The sequence below is a fragment of the Brachyistius frenatus genome, unplaced genomic scaffold (assembly GCF_029030835.1).
Source record: "Brachyistius frenatus isolate BFR_SWC_R1_liver_20210118 unplaced genomic scaffold, ASM2903083v1 Contig_20, whole genome shotgun sequence".
NCBI classification, from domain to species: Eukaryota; Metazoa; Chordata; class Actinopteri; family Embiotocidae; genus Brachyistius; species Brachyistius frenatus.
Window position 1 is genome coordinate 1,776,160 of NW_027210619.1, and position 16,606 is coordinate 1,792,765.

Consider the following 16,606-nt stretch of genomic DNA (forward strand, 5'->3'; position numbering starts at 1 on the left):
AAAAGTCATAGCTGAGGCTGGTTATTTTAAAATCCCAATAATTACTTTATTGTTTTCACTGTAATTGCCATGAAACCACAGGATAACAAATGTGTACAAACCAGCATTTTCAACAGATGAGCATAATGGTCTCTCCCTTTTACAGCATTATCAAATAAAATATGAAACAACAACAACAAAAAACATGATGCAAGCAAAAATGCATGTACAGAAATACACTGCTGGTCCTGATTTACGGTTGACCTTTAAATCTCATGATTGTCTTTGCATTTTAGTATCAACGAAGCCCCACAACCCAAACAATAGCTTTGGTAAATTGCAAAAAATAAGTAAAAAAAAAAAAAAGAAGCTAAATTACTGTACTATGAAACAGATCAGATTTGGTCCGAAACAGAGAAACTCACATTGTCAGATCTGGAATGTGACAAAGTCACAGTAATTAATTATAGACACTGTCTCTGGGGACACTTTGTAATGCGTTTCAAATGTATGAACACATACAGAGGACATGGAGACTGTAATAAACATGCAATATGAGAAAAAAAACTATTAAGACACTGATATAGCACAGGGTACAATAATGTGAGCATACAGCCCTCTTTAAGGCACTATAAGATAAAGCTCAATAACACAGCATCTACTGTGTACAGATTAGATGTCAAATATTAGACAGTAGAAGTTAATAATGCAAACATCATTTATTTAGCCTGAATCAAACTGTCCACTGAGCTTCAGTTTGATAGCAAAGCTTTTAGGGGAATATAAGGAATCAAAGTGCTACAAACCTTTCACTGTAAAATAACACAACAGTTTTTTTTTTTTTTTCAGTTCAAAAAGTCTTATTTAAAATCTGTTACCCTTGTAGATAGAACAAAAATGCATTTTCCAGTTGAGCAACGTCGTCTTAACTGTATACTGCTCATTTAGTTTGAAACAACCAGTTTGTATTCAAATATATTCTGTTAAAGCCTCCCATTCATGAAGTGATGAGTTGAGGGGAATACAGTATACAGGATTTACTCGACAGCAAAGATTGGTTTTCTTGGGAAGCTTTATCGATCCCCTATAGACCAATTTCATCATCAAACTCATCTTCAAATGTGTAGCCTCGTCCTGCTTCCTCCTCCTCCTCTGAATCAGTCACTGAGTGGCAGCTGTCAACCCTCCTCCTGTCCAATGTAGTGACTCCTTCATACTCCGAGCTCTGTGACGAGGCAGGACTGGGTGGCAAATCTACTTTGTGGTTGGTGAACTCGGTTTCAACTGGACCAACTCGGCTCATGCCCCTCTCGCTCATCGGACTCGTTGGACTATGACACGCCAGTTCATCCTGATCCTGGAAGTCGAAGCCTTGACCCTCTTCCTCTTCAGATGCCTGGCGAATGATCTCCTCTCGTTTGTCACTGAATCGCACTTTTGGTCGTATCCCCTTTGGCTTGATCCCATTCCCATCTGCTATCCTGCTGTCGCCCACCTGGTCTCCATCCAACCCAACCGAGTTCTTCCCATTCAGCTCGTTCTGCATGTTCACAGACATCTCCATGGCCCCTTTCCCCTGTTTTGTTTCCACTAAGGATGTACCACTTTTGGGACCGAACACGTCCTCCTCATTGGAGTCAAGCCCCAAACTGTCCATCACCCCTAATACGTCCCCCAGCATAGACGGGCCCAGGTCCAGGTCCAGGTCCAGGGTGAATGAAGACACTGACTCAGAGTGCTGAAGCTCACTGTTCATTGGGCTTCCACGAGCGTCAGTGTAAAGATCGCTGTGGTTGACTGCCACCTCAGGGTCGGCAGCTGGGACAGTGTCTGTGCTCCCCAGGTCAGAGCTGGCCGAGCTCGGGCCCAGAGTGGACAGGAAGGAGGTGTCGCCAAAGGCATCCCCTCCCCTCCCAATGTGCATGGTGTGTCGAAAGTCACCCAGTGGGGCCGAGATCATGGTGGGATCCAGGCGAGGGGCCCGGGAAGATTTATGGAGTGGCATGACTGTGAAGAAATCAGGGTAAAGGGAAGCAGAAGGCACAACAGGGAGAATGAGTTATCACTTCAGATAGCACAGAGTCAATGAAGGAGACAACACAGTGAGCATGAGATCAAAACTGTGCAGAAATCAAGTGAACACTGCAGCCCTGGTTCACCCTCCTGATAAGACAGCGTAAAAATCCACCATGTTGTGCAATGTTGTGGGAAACCAGTGAGCGTTTTAGCAGTGGGGCGGCTGTGAAGGCCATGCTGAGACTTGTACTTGAAGCACACTATGCAACGTTAGCACATACTTTTCTCTACCCTGAGGGGAGTATGGAGACAAAAACAAGACTGTAACTTTCTCCACGGAAATAAATCTAAAATTTCAAACCTCCTGGTGGACAATGAATGTAGATGTTAGTATAAAAAAAACATAGTCCTGTCGAGCCCAACCATTACACATTTTTTAATTAATAATTATGACAGTAGGAATTAATACCCCCTTATATTTGATAATGCCTTAAGTCACCTTAATATCATATCATACACTATAAACCAGCAGTTTATATGATAGTGACACAAATCTTTCTGTAAAGTGTATGAGTGTGTGAGGTGTGTGTTAGATTTAGATGAGGTGGGGGCTCACAGGCCTTCAGCTCAACCCTCAAGACTTTTCAATTATGATTAAAGTAAAAGACATATTAGTTAAATACAGTATTATTAATAGATTTTACTATATTAATGAGGGTTGTGAATATTGACTAAGCACTGAGGGGAACGTTTGGATCAATGTAAAACTCAGGTTATCAATAGAGCAGAGTGAGCGTCACCAAAACATTCAAAGTTTGGAAAACTTACTTTAAAGCGTATACTCTGGTCTTTGGCTGGCTCCCTCTTGAGTATCCAACTTTTTCATCTGGCTTTTCGCTTTCGCTTCCCTCTCCACTTTTCCCTCGCTCTTTTCCTCTCCGTCGTTTGCCTGTGTGTGAATTTTCTTTCTTTCTTTTTTTTTTTTTTCCAAAGGGATGGGCACAGACTGAGGAAGTGACGCGATGTTGGACAGGGCTCAGAGCTGGATCGAAGGTCTGCTGTCGACTGTCTGACAAAATGTAAATGATTAGCGAGACTAACGGTCAGCTCTCCACAAACGACTTCAAATGTTTATTTAGATGATCGGCCTTTAAGTGAGTGAGTGAATTTTAGCAACAGAGGGATAACGTTTTAGAAGTATCAGCCATGATGTCAACTTTCACGGACTTTTAACTTGTAATATATTATTGAGGAAATGTATCGAAGATTTTTTTTTTTTTTTAATTACTGAGAATACGAATCACAGTCATGCCTGCCAAAGCCAGATTTTCTCAAGTAGCATATTTTAATTATTTTTGGTTTATTTTCGGCTAATTTTACTTCAAGGTAATGTTTTGCAAGATGTTTTATTTATTAGGCTATTTTAAACAATACCTTTAAACAGATCACAAAAACTGTCAATCAGTCTCTTTTATTTATTTTAAAAAAAATGGATCACAAATTTGTGTAAAAAGAAAAAGCTTTGACAGATTTAAACTTGTTAAGAACTGTCGTTTTTCACAAATATTAACCAAACAGTAGTAAACAGTACATTTGTTAGGGACTATTTTCAGATGAGGATTAACCCACATTTTGTGCAGCTATTTGCAGCAGCAGAACAGCATACTGTATCTGGTGACTCAAAATAAATTGCGATCATGTCACATTATCACACATCATTAATGTGTTTTTAATAGTTTTTGGACATCAGTGGTGGTCAGGATATGAGGCATAGAGATTTCCTAGCCAGATCAACTTATATTTTGGTTTTGGTCTCTCATTGCTTTGCTGACAACTTCCCTTGAATTATCCTTGAAATTACATTTTAAATTAACTTCTTTAGAGGGAATTTCTCTGAAAGTCAACAACCACAAACTCAACACAACTTCTAACTAAATTTATGTCTCAGCTGTTTGTCTATATCTTTTCCCTGTATTTGGTACTATTTCTTCCCTATGAGAGGAATTTACAAAGCATCGCTGGTTTATTTACAAACATGAATGTAAAAATGTTGTTTCACTTCTCCTTCCATGAGTTCAAAGTGACTGGAACCAGCCCCAAATGTAAATATGTTTTAAATCATTTTAAAACTCTCCCAAAAATTGCAAAAATACTCGAAAAATATATTTCAGTGGTACTGTATTCACATATTTAAGACTGTTTGACACACTATGATTAAGCTATACCCAACAAATGTATTTTAAACTGAATTATTATGTAGTTGTATAGGTTTAGACTTAAAATTGACTGCAATTATGCTGTCTTTTCTGGAATGCAGTCAGTGTAGATAAACCTCTTATATTGCACCACCTGACTGACAGCATCATATTTTTAAAGGGTGTCTGCTACATAATTAACTCACATAGTTAACCACATCATTTACTCAAGCAGTGAGTCAGGAATCCTCTTGAAAAAAAGATCAACAGGAGTGGAGGAGGCCTAGAGATACTTTTAAGAAGTCTGTATTGTCCAGTTTCCTCCCATGAGTTAAAGAAACAGAAGCATTACCAAAGATATTCATACAATGGTGTAGTGAGTCATTGTTTGTGAGATCTTGTCACAAATGCTCAACATATTTGTGTGATGATGTAGCCGACAACACAACAATGGAAACAAATTATTCATTTGGCAGGCACATGCTTTCATTCACTGAGAAATGGGCTTGAAAAAAATACAGTTTTGATTTGAAAGATGGGCTCCTAAAATCTGAAAGTACAGAGTAAACTAAGACTTTATGTAAATATATAGGAATTCCCATTGAGCCCTTATGAAATAGTGTTTACTTTATGTGGCAGTATTAACAAGCAATACAGAATTTCATTTCCAAGAAACAATGTAAGAGAGAAAGAAAACATATGTGACTTTGGCTATTTGTTAAAAAAAATTCCACAATATGATTTCTTTCCTTCACAAAGACATTGTGAACTCAGCTGTTCATTGCTTTTTGCACCCAAATACATATTAATGATCATTGCAATAGTTGTATACTATCAGGTTCTAATTTCTTCTCCTGAGGCTTCCAAAAGACTTGAGTATTTTGGGGGATTAAGTGTGGGAGAGACTCTCTGACAGGAAATGACTCCCCTCCTTGTAACACACACACACACACACACACACACACACACACACACACACACACACACACACACACACACACACACACACACACACACACACACACACACACACACACACACACACACACACACACACACACACACACACACACACACACACACACACACACACACACACACACACACACATCCTGCAGCTGTGTGTGCTTCACAGGAAGACCAAGAGGGGAAATTGGTATGTACAAGATTCATATTTACATTGTATAGATAATTGGGTTAAATGGGTAAAGTAGCAGCTGCCCAGATTCCCAAATATGGTCCATCGGGTTGAAGAACATTTTGCACAAATAGTTTTGTGTTGACAACATTGCATATAAAAAAAAACAAAAAAAACAACAACATTGACCTTACGTTGTTGTTGTCATAATGTATAGGGGACTGTACAGATCACTGAAGATAGACTGATATGAATGGTGATTAGTGTGTTGTAAAGTCTTCTTTTCCTCGTCAAAAACTGTAGAGTTTTGTGAAACTATTTCCCTGAGTTTAACTTTTCAGACATCACGAGCCCGCCTCCTTTCGCATGATTGACAGACTAATAGCCCAGCAATACGTTTTTGTCCGCTCCGCCTGAAAGAAAGCGCGCCGGGCGAACAAAACCTCTCTTAAGTACCAGCAATACGTTTTTGTCCACCCCGCCTGAAAGACAGCGCGCCGGGCGAACAAAACCTCTCTTAAGTACCAGCAATACGTTTTTGTCCGCCCCGCCTGAAAGATAGCGCGCCGGGCGAACAAAACCTCTCTTAAGTACCAGCAATACGTTTTTGTCCGCCCCGCCTGAAAGACAGCGCGCCGGGCGAACAAAACCTCTCTTAAGTACCAGCAATACGTTTTTGTCCGCCCCGCCTGAAAGACAGCGCACCGGGCGAACAAAACCTCTCTTAAGTACCAGCAATACGTTTTTGTCCGCCCCGCCTGAAAGACAGCGCACCGGGCGAACAAAACCTCTCTTAAGTACCAGCAATACGCCACGTGACTTGGCCGACGTCACGTTATCTGCCATTTTGTATCTCCACAGTCCGATCAAACGAAGTCGGTCGTCAACGAAGAAGCAGCGAATATGACAAAATTCACGTTGTGTTTTATTTTGCGCGTTGCATAACGTCGTGTTCACGTTTTGTTTATTTTGGTTTAGGTAGTGGTGTTAGCGCTCGGTTGACTACTCTCCTGGTGGTTAGACTTTTTTTTTTTTTTTTTTTTTAACAGTCTTGGTTTTTTTTGGACGTTGTTTACCTTTTAGCGATAGTGGAGCTAACGGCGTTAGCCCAGTTTCTCGCTAGCCAGACAGCTAGCTCAAGCTAGCGAGCAACTGTCCTAGCGTTAGCTTTCTAACGCTAATTTATATCCGCGGCGAAATGGCGGCCAACACGACGCAGGCAACCCCGACGGCGAACTGGTAGGCCACTCTCTTTAAGTAGCGGGTGAATGAAATGTAACTTTTGGACTAACATGTGTGTATGTCGGGGGTGAATATCTAATCTGAGCGTTGATTGTATTAGTTAGCATACCTAACGTGAGCTACTGTTGCGGCCGTTGGTTTGGTTAGCCGAAAGCTAATCAGCTAATTGGATTTCTGACTACTAAAGTAAAGCGAATGTCTCACTATCAAAGTTGGGGTTTAACGCAGCTGACTCTTATTGTTGTTGTTTTTAAAAGAATCGTCATCGGTCGACGGGTATTTCAGGGCTGGCCTCGTTTCAACTGGCTCACGTTGACGCGTTTATTTGTAGCTTAGCGGTTAGCTGTGTAACAAGTTAAACTGTTGGCTGGCCGAGAAATATAAGATATCGTTTTATATCACGATATTTTTTTTTTTTTTTTACCAGATAACTTAATATCCATATTGCGACGATATGGCTGTTGGTACTCGTGCAAAAATATGTACATAATATTATTCTTCACAAAAAAAAATCAAACGTTATATGTGGCTATATAGATATATACTGTACTGTATATACTGTGCATTTTATATTTATTTTTTTTGCTTTTTATTATTATCTTATTGCTTCCTATATGCTGCTGTAGCGGAAAAAAAAAAAATCCCCCCTTGGGGATTAATAAAGTAACTACCGACCTATTATGACCATGTGGGTAAAAAAACAAATAATATAGCAGCTAGAACAATCCAGTAAATTCAGAAATGTTCTACCTTTACTTTGTAGTAGCCTTTAAAAGGAAAATACAGCAATTATGCCATCGTGATATTCAGAATTTAGGGCAATATACATAATTAAATGCGTATATATTGCCCAACCCTATCTACTGCCATCAGTAGGTAGTATTGTGTGCAGGTTAACATAACGTTGTCTTAATTTACATGCAACATTGTGTAAATAATTCGTTGGCTTTCTTAAACATTTTCACAGGGATAGCATTTGGTTAGCAATTTATTTCTGATTTAGAGTGAGCAGTTCATTTAAATGTTTTGTTAATTTTTATTTTTTTTATCACGAAAATGTAATTATTATTAGTTTTAAATTTCCATAACACAACCTCAAGATTTTTAGGCCTCTGTTGTGTTTATCCGATTTATTAAATTGATCGAGCATGTTACTTCTTACACCACCCCTGACAGTTGTTCCCGTGTTGGTGGCAGGTCCTATGGTAGTGCTACAGAGGGCCAGGTTCATGAAAATCCAGAATGGGAGAAAGCAAGACAAGCACTAGCAACCATTAACAAAAGCCAGACCTCTGCGAAGACTGCACAAGCTAATCGGACCACAGCAGAGGTGTGTGTTTATCTCCTTGTGCATTTTATCTGTGTTACATCTGCCACTAAAAATCCATCTCTGGTGGTTTGTAACCTCAGATAACAAAATAGAAATGTGTCAAAATGGATATTTACTTTGGGAAATGACTAGACATTTTGATTTGTTCAGTATGTTTATTGGTTTCTTAAACATTTAAATGTCCTTGGTGCATTGTTAATCCTATCCCTGCTAAATGACTTTATCTCTTTTCTGGATAGTAAGACCAAAGCTATTTGTGCATTTGTGTTATTTTAGGCTAGCCAATTTCAGCCAGCAGTAAGTGACTCTGCTGCCATGCAGCAACAACAGCAGCAACAACAGCAGCAGCAGCAGTACTATCCCTGGTACCAGCAAACTCAGCAGCACTATCCTGGATATACATACCCCTATAACTACTACTACTCTGTGGGTCCAGTAAGTACAGAAATAAATTAATTTTGTTAATATGATACGTCAGTAGCATTTAGAACAAAAGCAGGGTATTCCATTCAACGCCTGTACATGAGATTTTCAAAAAAATAATATCTGATGCAGAGTGACTGGGAGAAGGCTCTACCGTTGCACGAAGTTACAAATATTTAATTAAAGGTGGCAAAAATTAAATCATAGTTTTCTCTTGAATTAACAGTATGGAGGTGCATATCCACCAAATCAGTATGGTGTACCCCCGGGACCCTATCCAGGACCGCCAACCTCTAATGGGCAGGTACGTCGTGAGAATTTGATTTGTAAAACAGATTATTTAAATCTTTTTATTTGTTTATCGACGCTACACATTCATAATGATGTAATTGAAGAGGCTTTGAAACCTAGTCTTGAGCACCTGAATGACTAGACATGACCAGTGACTTTATTAAACCACTGTAGATTTAATAGCACGACAGAACATTTGGTAAAATTGTTGTTTGGTGTAATGCACATCAGTTGTATTCTTCAAGTACATTTGTAGCTTCTTTATCTTCAGAGAGTTTGATTTTGTTGAACTGCAAAAACAGCCTTCTCTGTTTTTCCTTTCATAGCCTCCCCCAGTGCCTGGAATGGAAGACCAGTCCCCCAGTTACTCCTCCCAACCACAACCTCCTCCCCCTGCTACTCCCCAGAGCCCAACCACCTCAGAGAAACCCCCTCCCCTCCACTCCCACCTATTCCTCCACCACCAAACTCCCAGTACCCCCCTCCATCACAAAATGCTTACGGTGCCAACAACGCCATGCCATACCCACCTGGCGACCCCAACCAAATGCAAGTCTACAATCATTCCCAGGGAAGGCCGAACTATGGCCAGAGCTTCCAGGCCCAGAACACCTATCAGCCCTCTCAGAATAACTCTCAGCAACAGCAAGCACCGGGTGCGTATGTGCCTGGGTTAGCCAGAGGAGAAGCCAACAAAAACAAAAACCAGAAACAAGGACAGCAACTGTGGCACCGCATGAAACGTAAGGTTTACACTTTTGTGAGGTTACTGACGTGTAATGTTTACTTGGATGAATTACTACAGACCGTTTAGATGCTCCTTTCATATGGTATTTCTACTTTGATGTTTCCAATTTCAATTCAAACAAGTTAAAAAAAAAATGGCAGGTTTAAGAGGAAGACTGCAGACAGAAGGAAGACATCTGAGTTCTTTGGACTCAACAAAAAAAAAAAAAGTCAATTTCAGTGTTAAATTTATCTGAAAAAAACAGCAAAAGATAATATTTGTATGCCTTTATGCTTTCACAGAGGCACCTGGGACAGCTGCTGTGAAGTTCAATATTCCCAAGAGGCCCTATCAGGTTCAGTGTTCCCCAATTTCCAATCAGGCTTTCCCTCCAGGCGAGCAGCCCTCAGGATTGAATCCAACACCTTCCTCTCCAGCTGCTGCCAGCGCTGCAGCTGGAGGTGCTCAGACACGGTTAGAACTCATCTATCTCCAATAATTAAGTGTCTTTTCTTTTATTCTGTGAATAATGTATTGAGTTAAAATGCTTTCTCTCCAGACCTCAGGACTGGCCGCAAGCCATGAAGGAATACGTGCAGCGCTGCTTCACAGCCTGTGAGACAGAGGAAGACAAGGATCGTACTGAGAAGGTGCTAAAAGAAGTTCTGCAGGATCGCTTAAAGGATGGCTCTGCTTACACCATTGACTGGACTCGTGAGCCATTGCCAGAGTGAGTTTAGTATTGGATTTGTGTTTGCATAGTTTAGATATTAGCGAGTTCAGAATGTTTAAAGCACCCTAAAACTGCAGTGAATTCTTTTGATGCATTTCTTTGCTCTTAAAGGATGTAGTGTTACCTGACATTTGGATTTTGTGGGGTTTTTCTTTAGACTAAAGGTCAAGCAATCTCGTTGGGAAGCTATTCCAAATCAGAGGTCATCAGATAACTCAATTAACCGTGGTGGAAGTACAGTGGCTGCAGCTTCAAGAGGCAGAGGTGGACACAGGTTGGGCCACTACAGGAATATCTTTTCTCAAAGGAGCCCATCTTCTAGTTCGTCCCGATCCTCCTCCCGCTCACCATCGCCCTCGCACGGCCGGCACAGGGATCGCAGCAACCAAAGGCATAGGCGCAGGTAGGACACGATTTCTCCTCCTTTTCTGTGGTTGCTGTGGACGTCCTGTGAACTTCCTGTCTCAATGTCTTGTGTATCTATGCTCCCAGTGATTCTGGCTCGCAGTCAGACAGCAGCATCTCCAGCGACCTCCGACCTCAGCTGTCAAGACGAAATCAGAAAGGAGCACGTGGCCGTGGTAATGACAGGGATAGAGGACGTGGAGGTGGAGAGAGAGGACGAGGAAGAGGAGGAAAAGCCAACAGAGGAAGGAGGTAAAGTCACAAAAATATGATGAATGTTAATATTTATCACTGCTCTTAAGGAATAACTTAAATTGAGAAAAATAGGTTTTCTTTTTACAACTCTATGCCACAGGGATAGCTAGTGATATTCTTGATCTTATTCTCCCAGAAACATGGATGATTCCAATTCAGCTGTTGTAAAGAAGAGGAAAGGCGGCAGCGCTGGTATGGATTTCCATGACCCCAACAGAGAAGCCAAAAAGCAGAGCAGAGCAGCTCGTTTCCACAAGCAGCTGCGCTCAGAGCCCCTGGTTCTCTCCATCAATGCGCTGGACCTGCCTGATGGAACACAGGAAGGCCTCAGCTGGGAGGACTGCCCCATTGTGGGAACATGTCAGGACATCACCAAGTCCTACCTGAGGCTCACCTGCGCCCCTGACCCGTCCACTGTACGCCCCGTGCATGTAAGTTGTTCTTACTGTACTTTTACTGGTGGGAGACAATGTTTCTGGGACTTGAAAGGGGCAGACATGGTTCAACATCATTCTGTCAAAGAAACATTGAATTAATTTGGATGGACACTGTATACTGTATGTGCTTGTTCATAGCCTTCTGCATCGCAGAGCACAGAGTCCGGGGTTTTAATCTATGTCTAAACGTTTGTTCATGCAGGTGCTGAGAAAATCTTTACAGGCTGTAAAGGCCCACTGGAAAACCCACCAGGACTACGCCTACGCCTGTGAACAGATGAAATCCATACGACAGGACCTCACGGTTGGTTATCTTATGTGTTTCATTCAAATTAACTTCTGTCTGGATTGTGTTTTTTAGTTTTTTTTATTGACTCTCATCTTTAACCTGTCCTAGGTTCAAGGAGTTCGTACTGAGTTCACAGTGGAAGTCTATGAGTGTCATGCACGCATTGCTCTGGAAAAAGTGAGTGTTTCTCTTCAGTAGTGTAGCACTACCTCAAGGTGATGGAAGTCATTTTTATACTAGCTAACTGCTGATTGTCTTTAGGGAGACCATGAAGAGTTTAACCAGTGCCAGACCCAGCTGAAGGCCCTGTATAAGGACAATCTCTCAGAGAACATTGGAGAGTTTACAGCATATAGATTGCTGTATTACATCTTCACTAAAAACTCTGGAGGTACGTTCACAACTTTTGGAAGACTTCATCTCACTATTATACATCACATAAATGTTTTCTTCCACTTTTTAACATTGGCCGTTCATCCTCCCCTCCAGATCTGACCACTGAGCTGGTGTACTTGACCTCGGCACTGCGGGCAGATCCTTGCGTGGCCCATGCTCTTGCACTCCGTGCTGCCTGGGCATTGGGAAACTATCGGCGTTTCTTTAAGCTCTACCAGGAAGCCCCGCGCATGGCTTCGTATCTCATTGACAAGTTTGTAGAGAGAGAAAGAAAGGTTGCACTTCGGGCCATAGTCAAAACGTAAGTCATGCTCCAAAAAAATCTATATTGGTAATTATTGGTCCTGGTAACTGACCCATGTCTCTCTTTCCTCTGTCCACAGGTTCAGACCTGACTTGCCTGTGCAGTATGTGGAGTCTAATCTGGGCTTCTCATGTTTAGACTCCTGTATGGCCTTTTTAACAGGGCTAGGTGTCACTTTCACTGCTTCGGATCCCGATAAGATAGACTGCAAAACCAGCACAGCTGCTTTGGCTGCCTCCTGAGGGGGTGGGGGGCTAGCACAGTGAAGGGAGTTGTTAAGGGACCATCAAGGAACCTTACATATTCAATGCACTGCACTTCAGACACCTCAGCCAGCTCAGATTGGGTAGTGATAGGCTAACACCTATAAAACCTATATAGAGAAATACATGCAAGTGTAGTCTGTGTTCAGACCTCAAATGCCAATGTAATTTTCTGACACACAGACCTAACAACTGTTTTCTAAGTGAGGGAGAATGTCTGCACACACTGTCACTCAAATATTACGTTAAGTTAGCCCAAAGTCATCTCCATTTACAATGACAGAAAAGTGAGGGAGCAGTTTAGAGTTGGGATCATGTCAGCTCATCCTTTGGAGGCCAATAAGTCTCAGAACCAGTTCAGGGAGGCGCTCACCCTAATTGGTTCCTGTTCCTTTGCCACCATCAGATTTCAAAGCTAACAGTGTTCTGTTATGTTTTTCCTTCCTCAAGTCAACAGCACAAAGACCTGAAGATTCAAGTCTTGACAGGCAGAAGGGAAACGCAAACAGCTCCTCTTCAAGTCACTCGTCCAGCTCTTCGTCAGTCAAGTGAAGCTCTCAAAGTCAAATCTACTCCACATTTTTCTCTTAGAGACTTTGAGAAGATGTCAGCAGATTGTCTGGAAGAAGAGATGGTGGTTTGTATGTCCTGCCCTGCATCCTGTTTCCTCAAGGTATCCACAGTTGGCTCTTCATCCTGTCCTTTGTCCCCATTTGGCCCCTGAAAGAAATGGACTGAGGTCTTGCTCCTGATTTAGAAGTATTCATACTCTGGTCACGATCCTTAAATGTTGGCCAGCGCTGGGAAAAAGTCTCAATATGATAAGCATTGACTTTGTATGATAAAGGATACTGTCAAGTGTTCTTCATCAAGATTATATCCTCACTCCTCCACACCCTGGATGTAGAGCTTCATCTCCAGAATCAAAGTAGCCACAGGCAGAGTGGTATTCTGCCTCCATCATCCTCAGGTAGAAGTTTTTGCCAGTACCTGGGATCCGGCAGAGCAGTGATCAAGCCCTTCTTTCATCCGTGTCGGCCGTCTTCACGTCACCAGCCATTATTCTAAAGAAACGGGCATCTTCAAATCCAGCTGAAGGTGAATTCTCCGTGGTGGCACGTCAGAGGGAACCCGACAGCTTCCTCAAGAGGGAATAACATGTGGTTTGTATGCTGCGTCTGGCTGTGGTGTTTGCACGCTGGTAAGAGAAAGGGACTCTCAGGAAGGAGGTGGAGGATGACACCACAACAGAGAAGTCGCTTCACATTTCACCGGTTAAATATTTGTCTTGTGTTTTTTGGACAGCAGTATTTGGCCTTTCCCATGACAAAACGTAACGGAATTTTGCAGCTACGAATCAGGGTTACATAAAAATTTTAAGTTTTTAGATAAATTATGTGTCATAATAAATTTGACAATATTCTAAAATGCCAAAATTGGAGTTGTTGAGATACCAAAAATCGTACTTCACAGATACACGCTGCTGTCTGAATGTCATAAGAGTATTTAAATCAACATGAGTTCAACCTGATGTAGATGGTAATTTAATAAAAAAGGGATTTCTAAATTGAGTGCAGATGAATACTTCTTTGTCCATTTTCCTAATAGCTATGAAATTAGTAACATAATGGGGCCTAATTTTTGCAAACAAACTAGTATCTAATTGGCAGTGGAGCTGTGATGAGTTATTTCTGTCTGGTGTGTTTTTGGCTTGTTTATCTTAAAGAGGTTTGTGCTTTTTAGGACCCAGAATAATATTGATGGTAGTGATCCGTGTTGGAGATAATCGGGCAGAGATATGTTACGATTAAATGGCTCCTAAATGTTATTTTTGTGCTGCTTTTCACCATATCTTGATAATTGAGCCTTCGTATATAGTGATTATGCTGACATTGAAATCTTAGGTTGACATTGTTCTTCATAATTGGAGTTTTTTTTAATTGAACAGTATTCATCACCACTGTAGCAATTTTGAGCCTGACGTATTTAAGACTGTGGTGTAATTGATCAGAACGGGGGTGGATGCTGTACAATCTACATGTTAACCTCTCAGCAGAGTATATTTTTTTGTAAATATTGTATGATATTGCTGTGATTTCTTTTCAGTTAGTGCATAGTGTAGGTTTTTTAGTTCACACATGGGTAAGTGTGAATTTTTTTTCATTTATGTGAATATGTAAAGTTAAATGCAGACAGGTCTTGATTGGATTTTGTTCTGTATCTTCATCTTCATCGTTGGAGAAATGCCAGTCAGTGTTATTTCTCCCATTACAGCCTAAAAACAAAAGCAGAGGCTGTCGAATCCAATTTTTGGCACAATGTCAGACTCAATCGATATGAAAAATGTTGGTGTTGAAATTGTCCCTTCAGGCAGTGGGTCACGTTTGTGTCACTTGCCTGCTTTGTGTTGGCAGATTGGTTCTTGCCAAGCTATATTCTTTTACAATTTAGACCACTACTGCCAAATGCATGTAACGTTAACACCTTCCACAACGAATCTCCATCAAGTTAACGACTCGCTCTTTTAAACCTGAATCGACAATTTGTTTTTCACATTGTTCATTGACCATTATTTCAGCAGACATTTTGTAATGACAATGATCTCAACATGTTTCCTTTCTTCTCCCTTTCATTTATCTTGTCCCCTGTCCTCCTTGCCGCTCCCTTCCCCACACTCCCTAAACCTTTGTCCCACACACCACCAGACTTCTCATCCTTCATCTTGTAGTTACTGCTGCATTGCAGGAGCACACGGGAGTGATGATAAGTGGGCGCACCTCCTCCAGACGCCTGCCAGAGAGAGAGAGAGAGAGAGAGAGAATTGTGAGCAATCCAGGTCTTGGTTTGACCCACTCACGTTGAAGCCACACAGCTGATAAAATACATGGGAGATTCTCATAATGAAAGTTGGAAAAAGCCCATCCGCTGCTAACCCAAGTCTTTCAAATTGTTTTATGTGCTACTTGATAATTGTTTGGTTTAAAAAAAAAATGATGCTTTATGTCCTGTCGGTTTCTGTTTGTCCAGATACATTTGCAGTTTTTGAATAATGTGCCCACAGTTTGATCAAAATTGGTTTTATTTTGGCTGGATTTTTGTTTTTGTTTTTCCCCTTATCCACGAAGAATCATTTGGCTTGTGTTTGTTAGATCGACAGGCGTCTTCAGTCGGTTGCGGAGTAGAATTAGAGTATTTACTTTGACAGTTTTATCCTCTCTGCATCAAAAAAATGTGTCTGGGCATGCAGAACATGTTATCTTTGAAATCACATACATTCAGTAACTTGCTGTTTCAAGTATACAGTCTTTAGGTCTCTTGTTTGTAACCATTTCCAATGTGATGAGCTTGACTGACCTTTTTGATGTAAGATTTTTACGCAGGGTTAAATTGTGTACATCTGATGTCTCAGGTTTTCAGCACTGAAACAGCCCAGGATGTTTCCTTTGTTTTGTTTTTTGTTGTTGTTTTGTTTTTTTACATAGAAAATTCACTCCCACCCCCCACCCCAAACGACTAACAGTACATTTTCATTTAGTCTTTTTTTCCTCCGGTGCCCGAGTCATGTTTTCTGTATTTTTTGCTCCCTTGTTACTGTATACCTCCATCAGTCTCTGTAACTCCTTCCCTGATATATGACACTAGCAGAACTCCCATCTCTCCCTTCACCTCTGTTAATTTCCAGACATTTATTTTTGAACTCGCCTCTTCTCTTCTCCCCCCCCTCCCTGCATGATGTCCTCTCTCTCTCTCTTCTTCTGCTGTCTCCCCCAAACCTCTAACCAGTATTTCTACTCTCATTCTTATCGTCTCTGTTTATGTTGTTTGTGACCGTTTGCTGTGTGCAGCTAGTCACTCTCACTAGTAAGTACCACGTCCGCAGTGCTTTTATGTTGCAGCTCACTAACAACTGAAGCTGACGGTTTAATCAGCAATGCCTCCTCTCTATCCCCCCCATTCCCATGCCCACACAGATCTGATATGACAAACTGCCATTTTGTAAATATTGTGTATATATTATCTTTTGAAAAAAATCAAATAAAATTAAAGTATAAAGAGCATCCAGTGTGGTTGTTTTTAAATTATGTAAATTAAATAATGGCAGTTAAATTGACTGGATTCAAATGTAAACACAAGAATTTGATCAGTTTAAAGTAGTAGACCACAGAAGTGAGTTTAGTTGTAT

General features: G+C 41.1%; 3 protein-coding genes across 3 annotated transcripts in view; 1 reads left to right on the forward strand and 2 right to left on the reverse strand.

Annotated features, from left to right (window-relative positions):
• The window catches only part of ttyh1 (tweety family member 1), a 98,004-nt gene that overhangs the window by 48,712 nt on the left and 32,686 nt on the right, over positions 1 to 16,606 (reverse strand). The gene's annotated exons all lie outside the window — the stretch shown is intronic.
• Positions 22 to 2,961, reverse strand: cdc42ep5 (CDC42 effector protein (Rho GTPase binding) 5). The gene is made up of 2 exons (XM_069695845.1): positions 2,824 to 2,961; positions 22 to 1,986 (listed from the first exon to the last, which is right to left on the reverse strand). Exon 2 carries the CDS (start codon positions 1,982 to 1,984, stop codon positions 1,064 to 1,066), a length of 921 nt encoding a protein of 306 aa, XP_069551946.1. The 5' UTR covers positions 1,985 to 1,986; positions 2,824 to 2,961; the 3' UTR covers positions 22 to 1,063.
• On the forward strand, positions 6,179 to 16,481 carry leng8 (leukocyte receptor cluster (LRC) member 8). Its single transcript, XM_069695807.1, is given in 16 exon segments — positions 6,179 to 6,567; positions 7,768 to 7,900; positions 8,177 to 8,335; positions 8,550 to 8,627; positions 8,941 to 9,046; positions 9,049 to 9,357; positions 9,644 to 9,815; positions 9,901 to 10,071; positions 10,232 to 10,477; positions 10,567 to 10,731; positions 10,871 to 11,165; positions 11,374 to 11,475; positions 11,569 to 11,637; positions 11,722 to 11,851; positions 11,950 to 12,157; positions 12,240 to 16,481. Coding segments are annotated over 16 exon segments (2,547 nt in total). The 5' UTR covers positions 6,179 to 6,526; the 3' UTR covers positions 12,403 to 16,481.